Source organism: Typopeltis vanoorti, chromosome 1, assembly GCF_054136105.1.
Source record: "Typopeltis vanoorti isolate ZY-2024b chromosome 1, IOZ_Tvanoo_1.0, whole genome shotgun sequence".
NCBI classification, from domain to species: domain Eukaryota; kingdom Metazoa; phylum Arthropoda; class Arachnida; order Uropygi; family Thelyphonidae; genus Typopeltis; species Typopeltis vanoorti.
The window spans coordinates 1,914,642-1,941,747 of record NC_143549.1 but is presented as its reverse complement, the minus strand read 5'-3'; the positions used below and the strand labels follow the sequence as shown (position 1 = coordinate 1,941,747).

At 38.1% G+C, this 27,106-nt stretch overlaps 1 protein-coding gene across 8 annotated transcripts in view; it reads left to right on the top strand.

Annotated features, from left to right (window-relative positions):
* The window catches only part of LOC150109749 (histone reader KMT2E-like), a 902,496-nt gene that overhangs the window by 213,365 nt on the left and 662,025 nt on the right, over positions 1-27,106 (top strand). For all 8 annotated transcript variants that reach the window (XM_090407149.1, XM_090406915.1, XM_090406833.1 and 5 more), the window contains one exon: positions 22,786-22,925. In XM_090407149.1, the coding sequence (XP_090263275.1) occupies positions 22,786-22,925 (140 nt within the window). The remainder of the gene's footprint in view (positions 1-22,785; positions 22,926-27,106) is intronic.

The window sequence follows — 27,106 nt, the reverse complement described above, 5'->3', positions numbered from 1 at the left end:
TAATTTAATACTTCTTTGGAGAATAATTATTTGATATCCTCCGAGACAATATTTTGAATTCATCTAATAATTCTATTGCTGAAATATCTTTTTGATCACCATCAGACAGAACAATTTCTAAGTCGAAACAAGCTTTTTTACTGTATGATTATCAAATTTTAAGTTACCAATGTTATAAATCGGACGCGATTTGAAGAGCTCCCGATTCAGATAAGTTTTACTAGGAATAATTAAGTGTATAGGCATAATTGTATGAGTAAGAGCGGCTGTAAACGTTGTACGCTACCGGTATTATTAGTGTGGGTGATTTTTCTTGCCTAAACTAAATTACGAAATCGTTATTATTAGACCTAGTAACCTGCAGAGAGGAAAAAAAAAAAAAATGGCGGCACATTGTCATTCCATGATTTTAATTTAGATTTCAGTTGTTTCGTTAAGTGTGAGGTCAGTTATGTATTCCTTCGATTACATAAATGATTTGTGGATGTTTAGTGTGGATGGAAGAAGGGTGTGTGCGAAGTGTGACTTGAACGAGGAACTGATGAATGCAAATATGAAATTGATGACAGAAAGTGTTAGTACCGATTGTGTCGTGAGTGCACGTTTGAAAGAGAAGGATGGTGAGAAAGAGAAGAAAAAAAATGTTAAAAAATCAGGAAAAAGGAAAAAGAGCGATTTGAAAACTGTAACGGATATTAAAAGGGACGAAAGTGAGGCGGAAAGAAATGAAATTGAGAGAACGAATGAAAATAGAAATGGCGTGATGCAGAAATCGCAAGTGAAAAAAATCGAAAGAATAAATGATAGTGAAAAAAAAAAGAATGAATGATGGCGAAAGTTGGATGCATGTTGGACCGAAAGTACTGAAACAAAGAAAGATGAATGACAGTAAAAGTGAGAAGAATGATAGCGAAAGTTGGACGCATGTTAGTCCGAAAGTACGGAAACAAAGAAAGATAAATGAGAGTGAAAGTGAGAAGAATGATAGTGAAAGTTGGACGTATGTTGGACCGAAAGTATGGAAACAAAGAAGGATGAATGAGAGGGAAAGTGAGAAGAGGGGGGTCGAGAGTTAGAAAGTTAGAAAGATTTAATGATAGAGAGAATGTGTCGCAAGATTCGGAAGGTGAATCGGATTGGATGATGCAAGAAATGAAATGGATGCGGAATGAAATTAAGAAAATTCAGGTCAAAACTATTAAAAAAATCATGATGGCATGAAAGAGTTAACGAAAGATGAGCGAGTGGCGTTGTATGGCGACTCCATTATTAAAGGTGTGCTAGAGGATAAAATCCACAAGGTATGTTTTCCAGGCGGTAAAATGAGTAGAGTGATTGAGGCATTGGATATGAGGTGGGAGCGAGCAAAAGAGTTAATTGTATTAATTGATACAAATGATTTGAGAGAGAACAAAGAGCATGTCAAAATGAATGTCAGGAGACTGCTTGGAAAGATAAAAGAGAATAGCGATAGGAAGGGTAGTCAGTGTGTTGTCTAGGTATGATTGTGGTGAAATGAGGCGGAGCGCAAGGATTATGAATGATATTCTGGCTGAAATGTGTGAGGAGATGGGAGTACAGTTTGTTAATGTGTGGAATGAGTTTGAGTGACGAAGTGAGCTGTATGGGATGATGGACTGCATTTGAGTGGTTATGGTGTGAGTCGCTTGGAGAGACTGCTGCTGGAAGGTAGAGAAGTGAATAGAGAGAATGAATCAGATCGAGAGGGGAGTGATGTGGAAGAGCAGGAGAGTAAGATAGGAAAGATTGAAGAACTGGAAATGAATGGGGAAGTGAGTGGTATGAGTATAGAAAATGAGAGAATAGGTGTGCAAGAGGAGCAGGGAAACAGGGAGGCTCAGGGTGGACAGGGGTACACAGCATGAGAAAGGTGGATGCTCCAAGAGGAGGTGAGAGCATGTGTAGGCAGGAAAGAAATGGGATGACCAGGGATCAAGAGGAAACAGATGGAATTGCAAAGGGTTCTGAAATGAAGAAGCAGAAAGGGAAATGGCCCCAGTCCAACATGGAGAGATCACATCGAGTGGGTGTTATCAGTGGAACTAGCTGTAAATCCAGAAATGAGCTGTTGTGTTTGTATATCAATGCTAGAAGTATAAGAAACAAGGCGGATGAAATGGTTGCACTAATTGTGTCTGTGCACCCAAAGATTGTCGGAATAAGTGAGACATGGTTAGATGAGGATGACATCCTGACAGGAATAGAGATGGAAAGATATGATGTGTTTCGTGAGGATAGAAGGGGTAAAAAGGGAGGGGAGTGCTATTGATGATAGAGCAAGAGTTATGTCCATACAAGGTAGAGATGCAAGAGGGAAATAGGGACAGTGGTTTTGAGGCAGTATGGTGTGAGATAGAGGTGAATAGAATCAAATACTTGGTGGGATGTTGTTATAGACCTGGTAATGTGGATGGTGGTGATAGTGAAATGTATAGTCAAATAAGCCAAGCAAATAAGAAAAGGGTGATCATTATGGGTGATTTTAATTATGGCAGTATAGACTGGAATGAAGAGATAGCAACTGGAAGTAAAGAAAATGAGTTTCTTGAGTTTTTGAAGGACAACTACCTCAGAGAGTATGTAGTAGAGAGCACATGAGGATTAAGGGTCGTGGATTTGGTCATTTCATCGGAGGATGTAATTATAAATGAGGTGTCAAATCGTCCACCAATTGGTGAAAGTTACCATGAGGTGATTACCTGGGTGGTTGCCAGCAGTGCAAGGACCCCTGTGAAAAAAGGGTATATGTGGAACTACAAGGGGTGTGATTATGAAGAGCTCAGGAGACAGCTTGCAGGTGTAGCATGGAATGAGGAGTTAGCTGGAAAAGAGATCAATGCAGCTTGGGGGATTTTCAAAAATTATTTAGTAGATGCAATGTCTAAATGCATCTACTAAATAGATGCAATGTCTAAATGTATACCATGGGTGAGAAGGTTAAATAAGTTAGGTGTGAGATGGATGAATAAAGAGATTAAGCATGCGATACAGAGAAAAAGGGCATTGTGGAGGCAGCATAAGAGAAGTGGAAGTAACCAATTTCATGAGGTCTACAAACACCAGGCAAGGACGGTGACTTGGTTGGTGAGAGTAGCTAAAGAGAGGTATGAACAGCAGTTAGCTAATGAAGCCAAAAAGAATCCTAGGGAGTTCTTTCGATATGTAGCTAGCAAAAGAAAGAATGATTATGGAAGGATGACATTGATTGGAGGAAATGGTATAAAGACAGCTGATGCAGAATGTGTGGTGGAGATACTTAATGAGCAGTTCATAAAGATCTTTCAATCTTGTTAATGTGACTTCATAGAGAGATTGAGAGCAGTTGATGATGGGGAGGAGAGACTGACTGTAAGTGAGCAAGAGGTGTTTGGGGAGTTGAGTAAACTAGATATAAATAAGGCTGTGGGACTTGATAATATATCACTGCGTATTCTGAATGAATGTGCCAGAGAGTTGACACCTGCCTTGACATATTTTGTAATACGAGTCTTGCACTTGGTCAAGTTCCTAAAGAGTGGAAGGAGAGCAAGATTGTTCCACTTCATAAAGGAGGTGATCGAACTCAAGCATCAAACTATAGGCCAATCTCTGTGTCAAGTGTTGTGGTTAAGTTGTTGGAGAAGCTTGTGAGAACTAGGATCCAGAGTTGGATTGACAACAATGGTATAATCTTTGATGGACAGCATGGATTTGCTAAAGGGAGGTCATGTTTTAGTAATCTACTTACTACAATAAAGTGACTGCTTCCTTGGACAGAGGAGAAGGATATACAGTAATATACTTGGATTTTGCAAAAACTTTTGATAGAGTACCTCATGATCTCATGATAAGTTGATAGTCAAACTAGAGCAGATGGGGTTGGATATTAGATTAGTGCATTGGATTGGAGACTGGCTATCTGATAGGTATCAACATGTTTTGTATGGGGGAACGATATCCAGGAAAAGGAAAGTCACTAGTGGAGTGCCTCAGGGGTCTGTTTTAGAGCCATTACTGTTTAACTTGATATTAATGACATTGATGAAGATTTGAATGGGAATATTCAGTTGCTTGCAGATGATGCAAAGTTAAGAGGAACCATGAAGAGGAGTGAAGATGTTATAGCCTTACAAGAAGACTTGAATAAATTGAGTGATTGGGCAAGCAAATGGGGATGTGAGTTCAATGTTGCAAAATGTAAGGTTTTAAAATTTGGAAAACAAAGATGGGATGCAGAATTTATGCTTGGTGAGAATATATTGTTGGAAGTAGAGGAAATAAGAGATCTGGGGGTGATAGTGGATATGGATCTAAAATTTAGCAGACACATCGCCAAAATTGTGAAGACAACACAAAGACTTCTGGGAATGATGTGGAGGACACTGACGTGTAGAGGTAGAAAGATTCTTGTTCCATTGTATAAGGCTCTGATTAGGCCACACATGGATTATTGTGCCCAGATTTGGTCACCGGGTTTTCAGAAGGATGAAGAGATCTTGGAAAGGGTCCAAAGGCGACTGACTAAGGTAGTTTCTGACCTCTGGAATGTTGAGTATGAGGAAAGATTGAGAAGATGTAATTTGCAGAGTCTAGTGGAGAGAAGGAAGAGGGGAGATATGATAGAGACCTACAAGTTGGTAAGGGGTTGTTATAAGATCAGTGGTGGAGAAGTTCTACAGAGAATAGTGGGAGATCAGGGGAGAACCAGAGGTCATCCCTGGAAACTGTATGAAGAGATTGTGAGTAGGAGAGTGAGAGGCAGGTTTTTTTTGTGCAGAGTTGTGAATGATTGGAATGCCTTGCCTGAGAGTGTGGTGTCTGCAAGGAGGATGAGTGTGTTTAAGACACGGAATGATGAGATGTGTGTGTGTGATAAAAGGACCTCCCAGATGAGTCTTTGACTCCATGAGGTCTTGTTTAATAATAATAATAAAGAAACTCAAAAATAGATTGATATTGATTTAGCTCTTCAAATCTCTAAGTAATTGTTGTTATTGCTGAATCAAGACTTACATTAAAAAAATTAAATTGAAAATATCCCTTAGAATTAGTAATTGAGTCGTCAGGACATACATGATCAAATTGAGTTTTTACACATCGAGTTCGTCTGCTGTTATTAGTTGGGAAATTAGCATTTAACCCAATATTTAGAGCAAAGTTATGGGCTTGGTGTTTAACTTTCAAAAAATTATTTTCGCTTCTGTATGACGTGAAGAATTTTTTAATGACATATAATGATTTCAAGGCTTCCTAATATTGCAAGAGATATTTTTAATTGTTTACTAGATGCATTGACTTCACTTAGAATGTCATACGAAACAAATGTGCCAAATATAAACTTGAAAGAATTTTTTTTTTTTGCTAATGAATTAGTCCAATTTTGTTTTAATGCCTTGTTGCCCAATTAAGCTGTCATCTATTGTGATGTGAAAATTAAAGCTTCATGTATTTCTTTTACTTGATTTCTTATTGCTTTTACAGCTTCAACATGACTTTCCCATCTCGTCATGCATAAAGGTTTGAAAGTAAAATTTTTAACGTGGTTTAGAACTTCCCATCGATGACTCAATGAAGAAATTATAGATTGACTGAATAATGTTAAAAAAATAAAATAGTATGTACATTGCAGCTTGCTGCATCACTCAATACCAAGTTCAAGGAATGCGTACAACACAGAACAAAAAATTGCTCTAGGATTTTTGTTCCTTAAAAGTTCTTGTACCCCTGCATTCTTCCCTTTCATTTTTGATCCTTTGTCATATCCCTGACCACGGATATTTTGAATATTTAAGTTTTTTTCTTCTAATAATTTTAAAATTACTTCAGCCATACCACTTCCTGTTGTATTATTAATTTTAATAAAATCTAGAAATCTTTCATCTATTTGTATAATATCTTTGGTTTCTTCATTTTTTTTTCTTTTATAGAAACATATCTTACAATTAAGGACATTTGCTCATGCTGTGAAATATCAGTGGTGCGATCAATAATTATTGAAAAATACTTCGCATTCATTATTTTAGATACAATTTTTTTTAAAAATTTCATTACTCAATATATTAATGATTTTGTTTTGTATACATTTCCCTAAATAATGAACGTGAATTTCGTTGTTTTTTATGCGTTTTTACATGTTTTTGTAATGCACTGTCAAATTCGGCAAATAATTCAATCTGTTTGAAAAATGTTCCATTATTATTTGTATATAGAGTATCTGAACTTGCTCTGAATGCTATGTTTTCTTTTGCAAGAAATTTAATAACCAATATTATGCATTTTAATACATGCATTCAGTGTTCTTGTTCTTTTTTGAGTAATTTTAGCTGATGTTGATCAATTGTAGTTTCATTTTTTAAACGCTTTTCCAAATCAATCCATTTTTCAAAATTATTAAAATGTCCTTGGGATTTTTCATGGCACTGAAGAACTTGGGACATATGGTTACACTCGTTATTTCCTTCTGAAATTAAGCTCATTGTTCAAATATTAGAAAATAATTTGCAGCAGAAGCAATACATTTTTTGAACTTGAGTAAATTAACCAAGATCTTTTAATGGTTTCTCCGTTATTCAAAATCCTATTATAATGCTATACATGAAAACTTCTATTATGTTCATCATGTGGAAAAAAAAGTCTTTTGATTCAGCAGGAAAACCTCATTTTACTAATATATCAATTATTGAACTGGATAAGTTTGGCCATAAAGCTGGATCATCAAAAAGCTTGTAATTTAGTGTTGAGGTATTTGTATTTGATGTCGAAGCTATTGGTTGTTTCTCAAGAGCCTGATTATCATCTAAACACAAATTGGAATTTTCAGTCTCGTTGTCAGTGGGGGACTCCACAGGAATGTCACTTTCACTGACTCTTGTTTCTGATAATTTAAAAAATTTCCCCAATTGATTTTCTTGTTGAGCTCTCTGCTCATCATTTTCTGTATTGATGGCCAGAAAGGGTTTTAATTTTTTTTCTCTGGTCTGCCATTTTTGTCTGTTTCTGAAATCATAAAAAAATTTATTTTTTTTCATAAAGTATGGGCCCAAAACAATATAAAAAAAATTTAGAATTGAATCGTCATTTGCTAATTCTTGCTCCTGTATACAATCATTTTTTATCTGATTTTACTGCATTATGGAGGGATGTGGACATAAGAAACAGATGGAAAATATACTTTGAGGGACTTCTGAATGAGGAAAATGCAAGGACTCACAGAGGAGATGGGCAGCCTTCTGAGGGGATGGTGCAGAACATCAGTAGAATGGAAGTGACGGAGGCCATGAAGAGGATGAGGAATGGAAAAGCGGTGGGCCCCGACAGAATTCCAGTGGAGGCATGGAAGGCACTGGGGGAAGAGGGAATTGACCTGCTGTGGGACCTGTTCATGAAAGTTTGCCAACAGGAAAATATACCCGAGGAATGGAGGGAGAGTACTCTTGTTCCCATCTACAAGGGTAAAGGGGATGCACAAGACTGTAAAAATTACAGAGGAATAAAGTTGATGTCCCACACAATGAAGATCCTAGAAAGGGTTCTTGATGGTAGATTGAGGGAGGAGGTGGAGATTGCAAAGGAACAATTTGGCTTCATGCCTGGTAGATCAACAACAGATGCTATCTTTGGGTTACGACAGATGATGGAAAAATATCGAGAGAAACAAAGGGAGCTACATCTGGTATTTATTGATCTGGAGAAAGCATATGATAGAGTGCCAAGGCAAGAAGTCTGGAGGTGTCTGAGGGAGAAGAAGGTGCCGGAGAAATATGTCAGGTTGGTGCACGAAATGTACAGAAATGTGAAGACAAGTGTTCGGACCTGTTTGGGACAGACAGAAAGTTTTCAAGTAACAGTTGGCTTGCATCAAGGGTCAGCATTAAGTCCGTTTCTGTTTAATATTGTGATGGAGGTGGTAACAGAGGAGGGGAGAGAAGATGCACCTTGGACAATGCTGTATGCAGATGACATCTTGCTGTGTGTAGATTCAAGAGAAGAAGCGGAAACTAAACTGGAAAGATGGAGAAAAGTACTGGAAGAGAGAGGTATGAGACTGAGCAGAAGTAAGACAGAGTATATGTGTTGCGCAGTGGGCGGTGGCCAGGAGACAGACCTGGAGCTGGAAGGAAATGTCATCAGGAAGGTGAGAGACTTTAGATACTTAGGTTCGACAGTGGAAGAAGATGGAGGAGGTGAGAAGGAAGTGGGATGCAGGATACAAGCAGGTTGGAGGAACTGGAGGGAGATGGCTGGAGTGTTATGTGATAAGAGGGTGCCGATCAATCTGAAAGGCAAAATTTATAGGACAGTAGTGAGGCCAGCTATGACATATGCTATAGAAACTGTGGCCCTGAGGAAAAATAACATTAGCAGGATGGAAGTAGCAGAGATGAGAATGCTTAGGTGGATGTGCGGTGTGACCAGAAAGGATCATCTGAGAAATGACTATGTCAGGGGAACAGTGAAAGTTACGAACTTAGGAGCGAAAATACAGGAGGCAAGGTTGAGATGGTTTGGTCATGTGATGAGGAGAGAGGACGAATATGTGGGAAGAAGGGTCATGCAGATGGATGTGCAAGGAAGGCGGAAGCGTGGGCGACCAAAGAAGAGATGGAGGGAGCTGGTAGAAGAGGACTTGAAGATGAAGAACTTGGATGTGGTGACAGCCCAAGACAGGAAGGTGTGGAGGAGACTCATAATAAACAGTGACCCCACTTAAGTGGGAGAAGCTGCAGAAGAAGAAGAAGAACTGCATTAAGTAAACAAATAAATTGGCAAAGTAAAATTAAAAATTACCTTGTTGAATATTAATGTAAAACTCCGTATAGTAGTCAATGGGCACAATGTCAAATATTTGCCAGATTTCATAAAATAAAAAAATAAGTTAAAAACAACCACGGCTATAGCCACAAAGAAAATGAAATGAATAATTTATTTAAAAAATCATTACTAAGATAAATCACATATTTAACTACAAACACCTTCATAAATACGAGGTAACAAAATTCATTCAGCAAGCTAATAATATAATACACTAATACAGGGATAGCAAACTGGCATGTAAGAAAATTTTGCAGATATATGAACAATTTATAATTATAAATATCTTTTATGATTATAATATAGTTTTTTAAAAATTAATTTTAATTTTTTCAAAAAGTTTCATATTTATACTATTTATTAATATATCAAAGTTTTTTATATTAAAATATTAATTTACTAAATAAAAATTTCCAATTAATTTTGTTTCTTAAATAAAAATATTCTATTTATAAGAGAATCAAATTTTCTCAATGAAATTGGATCTAAATGTTTCTGTCCCAGTGTTGGATCGTAACTTCTTCTCAATCATGTTTTATCTTCCTATTATTATCTCTTGTTATAAATTCAATTAGTTGAGAGCTGATATATCAATCGAATATGAAGAATATTTATATTATACAGCGACACTCCATGTTCTGAATTGCATGAGCAACCTTGATAAATCAACCTTCAACTATACCAGGTTATAAAGCTGAATTTAAGCCGAGGTTCATATTTTTATTACATAGGGTTCTCGCTGAGATTCGAATTATTTTATTGAGCAGTGCAGTAAAAAAATAAAGCAAATACAAGATTCAATTCAAACAAAATTATTTAATGCAGTGACACACAAATTACATCATAACACAATATTCTAACAAGGACATTACGATTGAACGAATATAAAGTTCTCATTAAGTCTTGCTCACGTTCTATAACACAGTAATGGGTGAACTGGATAGGGGTAATGGGTTTACAGTGATACTACTGGACCTTGCCAATGCCTTTGACAGGATACCACATGGAACCCCTAATCAGTAAACTGGAGAAGATGGGGATAGATATAGGGTTGGTGAGATGGATAGGAGGGTGGTTGAAGGAGAGATACCAGAGAGTGGTTTATGCAGGAGTGGAGTCTAAAAGACGGCTTGTGACTAGTGGTGTGCCGCAGGGCTCTGTTCTTGGACCACTGTTTTTTAATTTGTTCATCAATGATATAGGAAAGGATTTGAGAGGAAGTGTTCACTTGTTTGATGATGATGCAAAGTTGGGTAGAGCAATTGTGAGTGCACAGGATGTCAAAATGTTACAGGATGATTTGGATAGTTTGGAGGACTGGGCTAGGAAAAATGAATGTCAATTTAATGTGGCAAAGTGTAAGGTTATGCACTTTGGTGTGAAAAGAATAGCAGCAGTATATCGCATTGGTGGAACCGTACTCCAGGAGATTGATGAGGCCAGGGATTTGGGAGTGTTGGTGGATAGGGAATTGAAGTTTAGGGGGCGCATTGCAAAAGTGACTAAATCAGCTCATCAAATCACTAGGCTTCTGGAAAATACTTTAACATGCAGAGACAAACAAGTTGTTGTTCTTCTTTATCGAGCCTTGATAAGACCCCACCTGGACTACTGTGCCCAGGTATGGGCACCAGGGTTTCTTCGTGATGGGGAGGAAGTGGAGAGGATCCAGAGACGAGTGACCAAGATGATAGAAGGTCTATGGAATGAACCTTATGAGAATAGGTTGAAGATTTGTGGGTTCAGAGATTGGACGATAGGTGAAGGAGGGGTGATATGATTGAGACATTCAAATTACTGAAGGGTTTCTACAAGATTGATCCAGAAGATATTTTTGAAAATATGACTGGTGGTGGGAGGACTAGGGGCCATGCATGGAAGCTGGGCAAGAGCATGGCTGACAAGGGTGTTAGTGCTAGGTTTTTACTTGGAGAGTGGTGAATGAGTGGAATAAGCTTCCAGAGTCTGTTGTAGGTGCTACGACCGTGAATGAGTTCAAGGCAAGGTATGATAGATGTTGAATAGTTGTTCTTGACATGATGTTAGGGCCTCCCTCGATGAGTCTGTCGACTCCTTGGAGTTTCCTGGAACAATAATAATAATAATAAGTCTCTAGTATACTATTCAGCTGAGCTTAAACTTTATAATTAAAGATTATATTTAACAGATCTTATCCTTCTTATTACAAGGAACCTATATCATAACTGTACTCTGATTAAAGTTACATTTCAAAAAAACATTTTTAAATATCAAATCAGTTCAAGATATTCAGAAGAATACAACTCATGAACATTCAGACATTCAATTTCTAATTCTCTAGGCTCAGTTAATTAATTTTAGTTCATGTAAGTTCGAGATTCCTAAATCACAACGAATAGGCTATACAGTATTCTCATTCAGTTAATGAACACCTAATTCAATAACATAGCATTTATCATTTGAAGATGGAAAAGTCTTAGCACATCACATATTAAACCTTGACTCTCTGAATACTGCAACTAGGAATGATTAAATTTCGGAGGAATTAATTTTCGATACTTCTCGCTAAGTATAGTAAAGGTAATCTTACCATGATATAGCTTCAACACATCATAAGTGGATCGAACAACAATTTTTAAGTCCTTACTGACTTTTGCTATGTAGTAGCACAAACTTAAAAGAATCTTCCATTTCCGTGACTGATTTATAGACTCGGGAGAGTATAATCTTTATGCACTTGGTTTAAGTTATCTACTTATTTCTTCGTTTTCTTATACATATTAACCTATTTCATGCACTATTTCACTGTTAGGCGTTGGGAAGTTTTGGTAAAAATCCAACTCAGAAAAAAGGTAAGTTAAAATTCCAAGCTTCCCGGTCCTTTAAATACCGTTTTCGGCACGTCAAAATTCCCCTCCAGTCTCCAGCTACCGTTCTCTATAATTCCCTATTCGATTCTGTTTTTTACTTATGTTTTCATATCTACTCCTTCCTTTTCCCCGCCAAAAACTGGTTCTCACCGGTTTAGCTCACATGAACTTCGCCTTGTGCATAGTATAGAGTGAACACGTGCTAATAAAAATAACATAATTTCTCATAGTAACCAATCAAGTGATACCACAAAGAATCTTCTGGATATATCAGAATTACATATGTTACAGTTTCTAACATTATATTAAAGGAATTAATGATATTTTAATACTCAACTTTTCATAACTGTAATTTATCCCAAACATATATAAATAAATAAATAAATATCGATTAACATAACTTGAAGAAATTACATAAATAGCAAATTATGAGCATGAGACTATTAGTTTAAAAAAAAACAAATGTTGCTCAGGGAATGGTATTATGTTGGACGCTGAATGATATATTAACAATTTCCATTTCTATTCATTCAGAATCCAACGCCAGGAAGTAGCAAAATAAAAATAATTATTTGGAGCATATATGATTAGAATAAAATATAATTATCTTTATAAATATGTATATATAAATTTAATATTTTTTAAATATTGGGTTGTTGCAAATGAAATGGCCGATTTTAAGGACGATTGAAAAAGAATAGAATAAAAAGAAGAATACCTGTTTAATCAAAGTAATCTCCAGCAGCATCAATGGAGTGTTGCCAACATGTGGCAAGGTCATTTATACCACATTTATAAAAAATCAGTGTCTCTGGAAGTGATGAAGTCCTCCACTTCCCGATGAATTGATGTGTCATTGGCAAAGCATTTCTTGGACAAAAAATGGCTCAAGTGGCAGAAAAAATGGTAATCTGTTGGGGGAAATGTCAGGAGCGTATGGAGGATGAGGCACATTTTTGTATCCCAAATTGTTGATTTGCTGTATGGTTGACACTTCAGTATGTGGTCGGGCGTTATCCTGAAGCAGTAAGACTCCATGTCTGTTCACAAGTGCTGGTTGCTTAAGGCACAATTTGTTATGCATTTGCCGCATATCTGTACAATATTGAGCTGCATTTATCGTTTCACCTTGTGGAAGGAATGAGTAGTGAATAACACCAGCAGAAGACCACCAGTAAACATCTTCATTGGATGCAGAGGTGCCTTTGGAGTCCTTCCCGGAGCATCTTTCACTCCCAACCACTGCGACAAACGTGTACGATTGTCGTAGAATATCCACTTCTCATCCACAGTCACAATTTGTTGCAGGAACCTTTCTTCTTTACTTCTTAAGAGAGAGAGAGAGGAGCACACTTCCAAATGCCGTGCTTTGTTTTCATCAGTGAGCTCGTGAGGCACCCACTTGTCAAGCTTCCTTACTTTTCCTATTATTGCCAAGTGCCGTGAAACAGTTGAGAAGTGTACATTTACTGTCTGGGCGATCTCTCGTACAGTTTGTCCTGGATCTGATTCAATTAAATCCTTTAATTTATTCGAATCAATGGAGGAAGAGCGATGGCCATGGGGTTCGTTTTGTAGCCTCAAATCTCCTGAGCGAAATTTTGCAAACCAACGTGTGGTTTGCAAAAAGTGGATCTCTCTCATTAGTTGTTCCTCCATCGAATGCTTTGTCGATGTTTTTTACTGCAGCCACTGCAGAATTTCCCAATTTGAACTCGTAAAGGTATAGCAACTGTAATTGACTAGGTTCCATGATTGACTTGATGTCGGTAGTATTCAATTGTTTAATGCTTGTTGAATGAAACAAATACTACAATTCATCACCCACGTGTGACGCTGTCACATGACATAAAACATTTGCATATACTTCAACGCTTGCTTTCTTCAGCAACCAGTAGAAACCTGACAGTCATTCAACTCCCATTTCATTTGCAACACCCAATATATGATATATCAATTTAATTAATTTTTTTTTAAAAATTTTTTCTGCCTCCAGTATAATTGCAACATAAACTCTTTGTAAGTTTTCTGCCTGCGGCATTCTGCCTCAGCCTCAGGCCGGGCCTGCCTCCAAGTAGTGGAGGAGTTGGCGGTTTTTGACTTTCTCCATTATTTTGGAGAGGACTGTGGTGATGGCAATCAGTCAGTAGTTTGATGGTAGACTTCCATTTTTGAATAGGATAGATATGAATTGCCTCCATGCATTGGAATAAGTACCAGATATGTATAATAGATTGTAGAGACAATGCAGGACAGTGTTAGCTCTGGAGCACAATGTCTGAGAACAAATGGAAAGATTCCATCAGGACCAGAAGACCAAAAGACATCAGAAAACCATTGAATGGTTTTCTGATGTCTTTTTGTTGAAAAACTATGGAAGCCACCATTGCTTAGATTCCAGTATAGTAGGAAGTGATTTCCCTTGGTTGACTATTCAGGAGATCGAGGGAAATAGTGATGTCAGAAGGTCAGCTTTATCTTTGGTTGAAGTATCGGAGGTGCAATCAGGATAAGAGAGAGAGAGAGAGAGAGAGATGGAAATGCAGGAGAGCAGAAGTTGCATCCAGTAGCCTTAGCATATAACCAGAAGGCACAGCATCCATTTGGACAGCAGACAAGTGTTTTGATGGGTCTTTATGAAATCAGATTTGAATCTACTGATGACTGTTTGCATATGGTGCATGCTTTGGTGTAGACAGAATATGAAGCTGATGTGAACTATGCATGGTAAGCTATATTTTTCTTTACATGCTTTGGTACACTTTTGGAAATGATGAAGGTCTTCTCTATCAGCTCCTTTGTAGTGTCACGGTATGCGAGGTTGGGAGTAATTGGCGGAGGGATGTTCTGTCAAATAGGGGACGTGTAAAATTTTGGTCTGATTTGCCCGAGAGGAGAGATGACCTCCACAGTGTATTTGAAGGAGAACTGGTCAAAAAAAGAGATAAAGAGTATTCAGAGATTGTAGTTGGTCATCAGGAATTTGAGGAGCTAGATGTACGAGTTGTGTTAGGTCATTATTTATAGTGAGACTTCTGCTTCTCATCCAGCTGGACCAGTGATGTTGGAATAGAGGAGCCAGTTGGAAATGTGAATGTTGAAGTTTCTCTGAAAGATGAACTCACTATTTGGATAGCTGGATTGTACATAGTTAAATTTCACAGAAAGGAATGTCAAGAAGTGTCTGAGTGGTTATCAGTGTTTGCCAACTGGTAAATGTCTTAAATAAATGTTAACTAAATCGGGTAAGAAACCTTCAGACAGAGAATGTCAAAAGCAGGGAATTCTAAATTAGTCATTCTGTGGTAGGCTATGTCTGATTTCACATAGGCACAGGTATCGACCTTGTTTCAAAAAGAATAGTGAAGTGTGTAATTTAGGTTTTGCAGGTGAACAATAATTAGACGTAGCTGCAATTTGGGTTTCAAGTCAGTTAGGAATAAGATCTTCAAGTATGGAAGACTGCAAGTGATGGGAAACATCATTATGTTTTTGTTAATTCCACAGATGTTAGTAAAGTAGATGTTGTGAAAGTGAGTTTGAGTGAAGAGATTCTGGCATGGTTTTTAAGTTGTGACTGATTGTGATGTGACTTTTTTGATAGGATTAGATTATGAGGGAGATTAATTTTTGTTGTAATGTCACTGTCATTATTGTAATGGTCTTCATAAGTTTGATCATGATTAGATGGAAGAATATAGTGGGAGTGTGCAGTGAGAGAAGATAGACTCCTGGACATAACATCCTTACAGTGAGAAACCAGCTGGCATGCCATTAGGTGAGCTTGACAGTGTCACCTTTACTGTTCAAACTCCCTTGCACGCACGGCCTGGAGGAATATGTGGCAGCAGGTTATATGCCAATTGCATGGCAGCCTGCCTATGCCACCACTATTTTGACTGATTCCCCTTGCAAAAGGAGGAGGTCATGAGCTTGAATTGTATTCCTTACACTGCAGGAAAAGAGGTGAAAAACACCAACTGGAATCCCTCCTCTTAAGACCAGACATGGAATTGCCACTTGAGACCTCTTATAAGCTGGGTGGTGGTATTTCACTGGGTGATGAAAAACATCTATCACCTAGTGTTAAGTTGATATTTCCTCCAACTAGGAAGATATCTGTTTGTAGTGGCACACGTTAGTTTCAGCAGAGCTCCTTTTGCTAAAACAGGTCACACCATGGGAAGGTAGAGCAGACTTGACACAGAGAGGCTGTGTATTGCACATCCCTACCCATTAGTATTTAAACTGTATATCATGTTGGAAAACCTCATCCATTCACCAAGGATAAATTATTATTATTATTATTATTATTATTCAGGCCTCCATGCAGTCAAAAGGCTCATCACAGGAGGTCCTTCCTAGGAAACACAAAGTCTATCAAGAATCATCGTGGGAGATCCCTCCTAGGAAACACAAAGTCTATCATGCCACTCCTTAAACTCATTGGTTTAAGGAGTGGCATGATATTGGCATTGGCATTCTTGCTCTCACCACTCTATCAGACAATGCATTCCACGGTTCAACCACCCTCCATGCAAAAAAACCACTCCTTACAATATTGCTCACAGCTTCCTTTCGTAACTTCCTGGGATTCAGCCGATCCTCATAACTAACATTGTACAATCCTGAAACCATCTTTGTTATCCACCTTTCCACAGTTAATTTATCCCCTTCAAATCCTGGGGATCAAATCTGACAACAATAGTCTAAGCGTGGTCTGATCAGAGTCTTATACAATGGAATGATAATCCTTTTATCTCTGCAGGTCAGTATCCGTTTCAGTATTACAGCAATCCTCTGTGTTACCTTCACCACCTTTGCAATATGTCCCCTAAATTTCAGGTTTCTATCAATCATCAACCCCAGATCTCTTGTCTTCCTTACTTCCTCCAGTACAACTCCTCCAATAGAGTATGAAGTGTCCCAAACCTCATGACCTTGCATTTTGCTGTATTAAACTGACATCCCCATTCATTTGCCCATATGTCTAGCTTATTTAAATCCTCTTGCAGGGCTACCACATCTGCGCTATTACCAATAACCCTTCCCAGCTTCATATCATCCCCAGACAATTGAATATCCCCTTGCAATGCACTGACAATGTCATTGATATAACGGTTAAACAATATAGGTCCCAGTACTGAGCCCTGTGTGACCCCACGTAACCTTCTGCCTCCTTGAAACTGCCCCACCATATACAACTCTCTGATACCTAGCAGACAGCCAATTCCGAATCCAGTTGACCAACCCAATATGTGGCACCCAGTCAAATGACTTCGCTAAACCCAAGAAAATGGCAGTATATGCCTTTCCCCTCATCTACTGCTCTTGTAACTTTATTATGAAAAGCTAGGATATTAATAAAACAATAGCATATTACTAAAACAAAATTTTCTTCATTATCACATCCAGGCGTTCCCTTCTCACAGCCACAGTTTCATTGACTTGGGAGCATCATATTCCACCAATTTATACCTGCTACAGACACGTCACTAGTTCCATGACGTGATGCACTTTGTGCACTTTGCCCATAGAGGATGTGTGTTGACTTCTTTTTGAGCATAGTAGTACATATGGTTAAACATGGTTATTGCAAGCACCAGGGAACTGACAAAATTTCCTTGTTATAACTGTTACTTTATCAGTAATATGTGACAAGATAACTAACACTGGGTTTAATAGGTATTTAATAGGTTGTAATAGATATTTAATTAAACTAACTAATTTCACGATGTAATGACTTTTTTCTGGATTAGGAAGAACAAAAAATATACAATAAGTGCTAAACATGAATCATTACATAACAAAAGACTGAATATGTAGAAACCATCACACAAAAATAAAAAAACAGAAACATGTGAAACATGGAAGCTGGCATGGGTCAGTTATTGTTCAGTAAGTGGTGTGTGTTGGTAGGACTGCATTTGGAGAGCTCCAAAAGCTTAGTTGTTTAGTTTTAAAAAAATAGTATTATCAGTTAAAAAAATTGTGTTATAATTAGACTGTATTGTGGAGTTAATTAGTTTAGGTCAAAAATTTTGTTTTAAATATTGTTTATTTAGTCTTCTGCACAGTAAGATATGTAGCGTAGCAATGGCACCAAGGCAAAGCAGTGATGCACTGATGATATCTCCATCTTCCAATTCCTCCATCCATGGAACTGTCACAAGCTGATATCTAAGATTGTTATAATTACTTACTTTATAATTCTGCATAAATTCCTTTCTCTTTGATACTCCTGTATGTCTATTTTTCCTTCAACTCTAATCTACTTGGTCACTTTCTCCAAATGGGAGCAAAAGAGTTTCAATCCAATATTCTGATGTTATAACTAAATCCAAAACTCTTCAACCTTGTGTTACTTCTACTACAAATTTGCCTAAAGACACTTATCCCTCAAGAATTCCAGAAATTCCATTCCCTTGCTACTGCATGCAGTTTCCTCATCCCATTTTATATTGCCATATTTATTATTTCTTTCTTTGTTTTCGTTATTTTTGTATACTTCCCAAAGTCAACTTCTTAAACATCTGCTTTTAACCCTCTATGCTTCCTGGCTTATAGCAACACCACACTAAATATCCTGTTCTTAGCCGCTGCACCTCACACTTCCAAATACTCCACTCTGAGAGGACACAACTAATCACATGCTGAAAATGTTATTCCATGCTATTTCTATTCCTGTCAGCATATTATCTTCCATGAAACCTGCTTCACTGATCCCAATAATCTCTAGTCAGGCTGAGGCTATCATTGCCACCAATTCTTCTACTTGATTTTGGATACTCCCAGCTTTAGTATAAAGAATCATCAATGTGTTGTTAGTGTTTCTAATTATTATTCCCTCCAGACACTACCAGATTCTGCATTACACTGTGCCCCCCCCCCCCCAATCTCCCAAGAGACTGTTCTCACAAGAGTCACTGCTGATGATATTCATCTTCATTATTCTAGTTTCCCTGCATGGCACACTGACTTGTTCAGAGAACAGCATTCTCTCCATATGCCTACATCCTTCCTCATTCAAATGCAAGCCATCTCTCTCATACAGTTCCTTTCTTGTCCTCAAATGGACTCCAAGCATCCACATAATCCAAGCCTCTGTTTTAACACATTCTGGCTATTATACTATTCATTATTGATACTGTTCTCTTCAGCTCTGCATTATTATACCTGGGTAGCGCACTCACTGTCTTCCCTCTCTCACTCTTCTGACATACAACCACAAGCAAGAACCTCAGATCTCTTGCCTCCTGATTTGCAAAATGTCTTTCAAGTTATTCATACCCACCTTTACAGTCATCTCATCCACTCTTTCAGCTCACTTAGTTGCTATAGTCATGCTTTCTATAGAATGCCAGAGGAGTGGTTTGCCACTCCTCTGGCATTCTATCTTGCACTCCAGGGATCATTGAACCTCAATACATCACACCTCTTACTGTTGTATTGCTTTCTTTCTCACTGGCATATCTCTCTCTCCCCTTGGTCTCCAACTTACCTGCCTTCCTTTTATCTCTCAATTCTGGATCCTTCACTGTTTCACCTTCCTCTCATTCCCTATCTTCTCCTACTTCTTTTATTCTCTCCCCTTCTGTTATACCCATAACTCTCTCTCACACCTACTCTCATTCACTTCTTAGGTCATTCCTTGTACATTCCACTTCTTTCATTATATCATCTCCCTCACTCTTTCTCCAAGCAACATATCTCGCTCAACATTTATCCTTCTGATCGACACAGTCTTCCAAAGCTACATCATCTTTCCAACCTACTGCACTCTCTAATTTTATATTTTACACATGTTTATCTTTCTTGCCCTTGATCATGCTACTTGTCTCTCTCAGTCAGCATTCACTTGTTTCTGATGTAACGCTGCTGAAGTCTGCTATGCTAATTTGAAGGTCACCAAGTTCTTCCCATTTTCTACATTTTAAGCAGACATGCATTCCCTTGTCTCTCAACTGGCACATTTCTAAATAAGACATAATTGTTTCCTGATAATAATAATAATAATAATTACTTAAATTAAGGGGATATTAAATCCCACATAGTTTTAAAACCGAATAAGAAACTCAAAGATTGGAATCAGAGAGTTTCTTGCCGAATATAGTAAACTATAAAGTATCGGCGACACTAGCGTTAGCCAATGCAAGTAATCCTAGTACGTAGTACAATGCCGGACGACTCGTTGCAAAGGTGGGGGAAGTTCAGATCGCTATTCTTAGGTATTTTCCATAATGTAAAAACACATTTCCTAGGAAATGTATGCTGTTATTACATTATGGAGGGAGGTCACTACCCAGACCGGTTTCGGCCTTTTTTGAGGCTTCGTCAGTGAGTAGCTAGACCTAATACCAAAGTGTATAGCGAAAAGAACTTATATACTCTGCGAACGAGTTTTCCAAACAGGTGCAACCATTAAGTTACTTAAGTATAAAGAGCTAATAAGCTTCATTTCGGCAATGAAAACATTACTTAAATTAAGGGGATATTAAATCCCACATAGTTTTAAAACCGAATAAGAAACTCAAAGATTGGAATCAGAGAGTTTGCCGAATATAGTAAACTATAAAGTATCGGCGACACTAGCGTTAGCCAATGCAAGTGATCCTAGTACATAGTACAATGCCGGACGACTCGGTAGTAACCTCCCTCCATAATGTAATAACAGCATACATTTCCTAGGAAATGTGTTTTTACATTATGGAAAATACCTAAGAATAGCGATCTGAACTTCCCCCACCTTTGCAACGAGTCGTCCGGCATTGTACTACGTACTAGGATCACTTGCATTGGCTAACGCTAGTGTCGCCGATACTTTATAGTTTACTATATTCGGCAAGAAACTCTCTGATTCCAATCTTTGAGTTTCTTATTCGGTTTTAAAACTATGTGGGATTTAATATCCCCTTAATTTAAGTAATGTTTTCATTGCCAAAATGAAGCTTATTAGCTCTTTATACTTAAATAATAATAATAATAATAATAATGGTTATTATTATTTCGTGACACCTCCAAGGAATCCACAGACTAATCAAGAGAGGGCATCCACTTTACAACTCCCCCCCCCTCTCCATCATCTATAACCAATGCTATCTCCTGCTCACCACCACTACTATTTTTTGTCTGCAAATTGCATGTGTCCTAAAGACCTATGTGGGATAAAAAAAACCCAAGTTTCTGGGAGAAAAAACCCTGCTACCTGCATATGATTAGCTAACTCACCTTCAATTGAAAAATTCCATATAAATATTCCTCCTGCCATGACAAGAATCGAACTTAGGTCTTTTCCAATCAAAGGGCGCAATGTACCATTGTTCTTCCAGTTGTGCTATGGAGGTGCTAAGCATGTGTGTATATATATATATATATACACAACTATTATTATTATTAAACTAATTAATGATAACACACACACACTTGTGACCTTACATATTTTATTATTAATAGAACAGTATTGTATTAAAAATGAGGATATTAGGAAAGAACTTCATTATTATTATTTTTATCCTAAGATCACATATTCATCCATGAGGGCTCTTTTGTCTTACACACAATTCATCATACTATGCGTTAAACACATTAAAATTCTCTGCAGACACTATTCTCTAATAGATTCCAATCATTCACAACTCTCCATGCAAAAAAACTGCTTCTCAATCTCTTGCCCACACTCTCTTTATACATCGTCGGGGGGGGGGGGATAACCTCCTGTTCTCTCCTAATCTCCCATCATTTTATGAAAAATATCTTCAATGTTAATCCTAACAACTCCTTACCAATTTATATGTCTCTATATCACCACCATATCACCCCTCTTCCTTCTATCCACTACACTCTGCAAATTGCACTGCCAACCTTTCTTCATATTCAACATTCCAGAGATCAGCAACTATTTTAGTTAATTACTGCTAGACCTTCTCCAACATCTCTTCATCCTTTTGAAAATCAGGTGACCAAAAAATCTTTTCACAGTAGTCCATGTATATATATTTCTTTCAGCCTTATGGTTGGTGGTGTAGCAATATGCTACTTTACTAGGGAATAATGATATGGAACAAGGTGGTTTTCTGTTGACTTCCTTGCCCTACAGTAAGTATTTTATGACTATAGACATGTGTTTTCAGACTGGTGTGCCTGTTTCGAGGAATGAAAAACCTGAGTTTCCAGGAGAAAAAATCCTTGGCATCTGTTGAGATCTGCTACCTCACCTTTAGTTGAAAAGACCTGATAAAAGTTCCTCGCATCATAGATGGGAATCAAACCCAGGTCTTTCGTACCAAAGTGCTTCATCTATACTGGCTGAGCTACGTAGGCTTAGTAGTCCATATGTGGCCTAATCAGGGCCTTATGCGGATCATGATCATTGTGGGTGATTAAAACCACCCATAATGATCACCCTTTTTCCCATTTGCTTGGCTAATTTGCTTTTACAATTTCTTGTCATTATTGTCACATTACCAGGTCTATAGCAATAACTAGCTGAATCGAATAACTTCCTGTTGTTACCATTCAGGTAAATATTAGCAGAGCTAATCCCAAATGGTATCATCACAGAATGGTAGACGAAAGATGAGGTAAACAAGTGTTGTTTGCCATGGTGGCAGGAAAAAGACCCAGAGGAAGACCAAGAAGTAGGTGAATTGATACTGCAAAAATGGGTTTTAAAGATAGAAGATTTAATAATGTTGTGGTCTTGACAGATAATAGGTTGAGTTGAAAAAAAAATTGTTGATTGGAAGTTAGTAATGGTGTAACTCTTTCATGTAGTACTATCATAATATTTTATACCCCCACCCCCACCCCCCCACCCCCAAGGATACGTGTCAGAAATTTGATGATGATGAATGATTAATATTATTATTAGCATAAGTGTCATTGATTTCCTTAGGGAAATCATTCCCCAAAAAAATCATTATGGAAATAGGAATTTTCAGTGGCACTTGTGATCTAATAAAATAAACAACTTTGTGTTTCAGTATTTATTATATAGCAGTAGGATTTAATTTGAAATGTTCTTTTATGTGTCTCTTAAAATTTATTTAAGATTCACTGTTGATTGTTGTTGTCATCATCCTGTATCAGGTTTGAAATTTGTCTTCTCTCCTCTGCTCTTTAATAGGGTATGGCAGCATGTCGATTGCATGGGTTTAAATCCAAATAATATACCTGATACCTATATGTGTGAAAAATGCATGCCACGGAAAGTAGATCGACAGAAGGCAAAGGCTCTTCAGTCAAGAAAAAAGGAAGAAATGGCAGGTAGAACTTTTTTTGCTCAAAATTATGTCTAAAATTATAAAATAATTTTTAAGATGCCTAGTTTAGGGAACATCAGTGGTGTAGCTAGAGCTTTTGCTGCCCGGGGCAATCCCTAAGTTTGCTGCCCCTCTCAATACAACAAAAATACTACAAAAAGTCAAAACAATGTATAGGGAAATAAATTAAACTGCTATGTTTATTTTTGAAGTAAAACTTTAATTGCAACATTCTAAAATGTTATATTTCTTGCTTTTCTGTTAGCAAAATCATCAATGACATTGGCGAAATCTATTTCGTGGTAATGCAGGTAATTCTATTATTATTACTATTATTACGGGCAACTCCAGGGAGTCATTGGACTCATCGAGGGAGGCCCCAAATCATATTCATCACAACTATTTGACATTCATACAGTATCTATCATACCTCGCCTTAAACTCATTCACTGTCACAGCATCCACCACAGACTCAGGGAGCGCATTCCACTCATTCACTACTCTAAAAGTAAAGAACCCAGCTCTAACACCTTTACTAACTACACTTTTGCCCAGTTTCCATGGATGTCCCCTAGTCCTCCCAAAACCAGCCCTGTTCTCAAAAATATCTTCTGAATTAATTTTATAGAAACCCTTCAGTAATTTGAATGTCTCAATCATATCTCCCCTCCTCCGCCTATCAACCAATTTTTGCAACCCACAAATCCTCAACCTGTTCTCATACGGTTCATTCCACAGACCTGCTATCATCTTGGTCACTCGCCTCTGGATCCTCTCCACCTCCTCCCCATCAAGAAGAAACCTAGGTGACCAAATCTGAGCACAGTAGTCTAGATGGGGTCTTATCAAGGCTCGATACAGAGGAACAATAACCTGCTTGTCTCTGCTTGTCATCGTATTCTTCAGCAACCAAGTGATTTGATGAGCTGTTTTGGTCACTTTTGCAATGTGTCCCCTAAATTTCAATTCCTTATCTACCAACACTCCTAAATCTCGTGCCTCATCAATTTCCTGGAGCACGGTTCCACCAATGCAGTAAACTGCCGCCAATCTTTTCACCCCATTTCACCCCTTTCACCCCAAAATTCTTAATCAATTTTATTTAGAAAAACTCCTCTCACAACTAGCAACACCTATAGTTGTGAGATTGTGATATAGCAATTGTGAGGAAAATTTGCAGCAGTATTACAATATTTGGAACTGAGTTCTCGAGTCTGTATTTTAGAATTAACTGTAAAAGTTCAAAAAAGGTTCAAAGTGTCACCCGGGGCAGACCGCCCCCTCTAGCTACGCCACTGGGGAATATACATTTTTCTATATTTATTATTCATTTGAACATTAGAAGTATATCATCCAGGTGGTGACTTTGCAGGAATGGAAGAACCAACAGCTTATACTGGAATTGTTATGAATGAAGTAGAGGTAACTAGTCTATTACAGAACCTCAATGTCAATACATCCGTGGGGTTGGATGGTATACCAGCTCGTGTCGTACGTGAAGCGGCCAAAGAATTGTCAGTGCCCTTGACCATTTTGTTTAATTTGAGCCTCAGGACTGGGTCAGTCCCAAGGGGGTGGAAAGAGGGGAAAATAGTTCCACTGCACGAAGGTGGTTCCAAGGCTGCTGTTGAAAATTACCGGCCAATCAGCATAACAGGAATCATTATCAAGGTCTTACAGAAAATAGTCAAGAGGAAAATACAAGATTGGATAGAAGAAAATGGGATACTGTATCGGGGACAGCATGGTTTTGTGAAGGGTAGGTTATGCCTCAGTAACTTGCTCACGTATTATAACACAGTGACGGCTGAACTGGATAAGGGTAATGGGTTTACAGTGATTCTACTGGACCTTGCTAAGGCCTTTGACAGGATACCACATGGAATTCTAATCAGTAAATTGCAGCATATGGGAATGGACATAGGGTTGGTGAGATGGATAGGAGGGTGGTTGACGGAGAGATATCAGAGAGTGGTTTACTCAGGAGGAGAGTCCACAAGACGGCCTGTGACTAGTGGTGTGCCACAAGGATCTGTTCTTGGACCACTGCTGTTTAATTTGTTCATAAATGATATAGGAAAGGATCTGAGAGGAACAGTTCATTTGTTTGCGGATGATGCGAAGTTGGGTAGGGCAATAGTGAATGCAGATGACGTCAAAATTTTGCAGGATGATTTGGATAGATTGGAGTTCTGGGCTAAGGAGAATGGATGTCAATTTAATGTGGCAAAATGTAAGGTTATGCATTTTGGGGTGAAAAGATTGGCGGCAGTTTACTGCATTGGTGGAACCGTGCTCCAGGAAATTGATGAGGCATGAGATTTAGGAGTGTTGGTGGATAAGGAATTGAAATTTAGGGGACACATTGCAAAAGTGGCCAAATCAGCTCATCAAATCACTTGGTTGCTGAAGAATACGTTGACAAGCAGGTTATTGTTCCTCTGTATCGAGCCTTGATAAGACCCCATCTCGACTAGTGTGCTCAGATTTGGTCACCTAGGTTTCTTCTTGATGGGGAGGAGGTGGAGAGGATCCAGAGGCGAGTGACCAAGATGATACCAGGTCTGTGGAATGAACCGTATGAGAACAGGTTGAGGATTTGTGGGTTGCAAAAATTGGTTGATAGGCGAAGGAGGGGAGATATGATTGAGACATTCAAATTACTGAAGGGTTTCTATAAAATTAATTCAGAAGATATTTTTGAGAACAGGGCTGGTTGTGGGAGGACTAGGGGACATCCATGGAAACTGGGCAAAAGTGTGGTTAGTAAAGGTGTTAGAGCTGGGTTCTTTACTTTTAGAGTAGTGAATGAGTGGAATGCGCTCCCTGAGTCTGTGGTGGATGCTGTGACAGTGAATGAGTTTAAGGCGAGGTATGATAGATACTGTATGAATGTAGAATAGTTGTGATGAATATGATTTGGGGCCTCCCTCGATGAGTCTAATGACTCCCTGGAGTTGCCCGTAATAATAGTAATAATAACATTGTAGCTTATGTGGTGACTTCTCAAATGTGAAAATTAGTTATTCTTAAAAAAATATACAGTGGAACCTTGGTTGTCGAACGCCTCTGTTCTCGAACAGTTCGGTTCAGGAACGTATTTTCCAAACAAAAAATGCCGCAGTTTCTGAACAGAATTTCGGTTTCCGAACAGGCAAACGGCAATCACATGCTCCGCATGCTGATCCGTAAGGCATGAACGCGTTAGTTATGCGGCAGCCTTCGTTCAGTGCAAACACCTGCTCAAATTTGCAGTGAGTTTTCTTGATTTTCTTTTTTTTTTCCATAAATTATTATTAATTAAGCCACCATGGGGCTGCAGAAGAATAGTGATAGCAGCAATGCGAAAAGAAAAGTTGTTAGAACCACGATAGAGATGAAAAAAGAAATCATGTCCAAACATGAAAATGGCATTCATGTCTCGAATCTTGCTATGCAGTTCGGTATGGCAAAATCAACGATATGTACAATACTCAAAAATAAAGAGACGATCAAGAGAGCTGATGTTGCAAGAGGAGTGAAAGTTCTTACTAAACAAAGATCGCAGACAATTGAGGAAGTGGAAAAATTGTTGCTGATTTGGATAAACGAGGAACAGTTAGCTGGTGATGGCGTTTCTGAGGCTATAATTTGTGAAAAAGCGAGGTGATTACATGATGATCTGTTAAAGAAAAACCCTGGTACGGATGCTGATACTGATGTGTTCAAAGCTATTATAGGGTGGTTCGAAAAATTTAAGAGGAGAAGTGGCATACATAGTGTGGTTAGGCATGGGGAGGCTGCGAATTTGAACTGAGAAGCTGCTGAGAAATATGTGCAAGAATTTAGTGACTATGTAAAAGCTGAGGGTTTTCTTACCCAACAAGTGTTCAACTGTGATGAAACCAGTCTATTTTGGAAAAAAATGCCAAAGAGGACCTACATCACTCAGGAGGAAAACACATTGCCAGGACACAAGCCAATAAAGGACAGGCTGACTCTTTTGCTATGTGGGGACTTCAAGGTCAAGCCATTGCTTGTGTACCACTCTGAGAATCCCAGGGTGTTTAAGAAAAATAACGTGATGAAAAGTAAATTGCCTGTTATGTGGAGTGCTAATAGTAGGGCTTGGGTAACCAGGCAATTGTTTATTGAGTGGATCCATGAAGTCCCTTTGCCCCAAGTGTGAGAAAATACCTTCAAGAA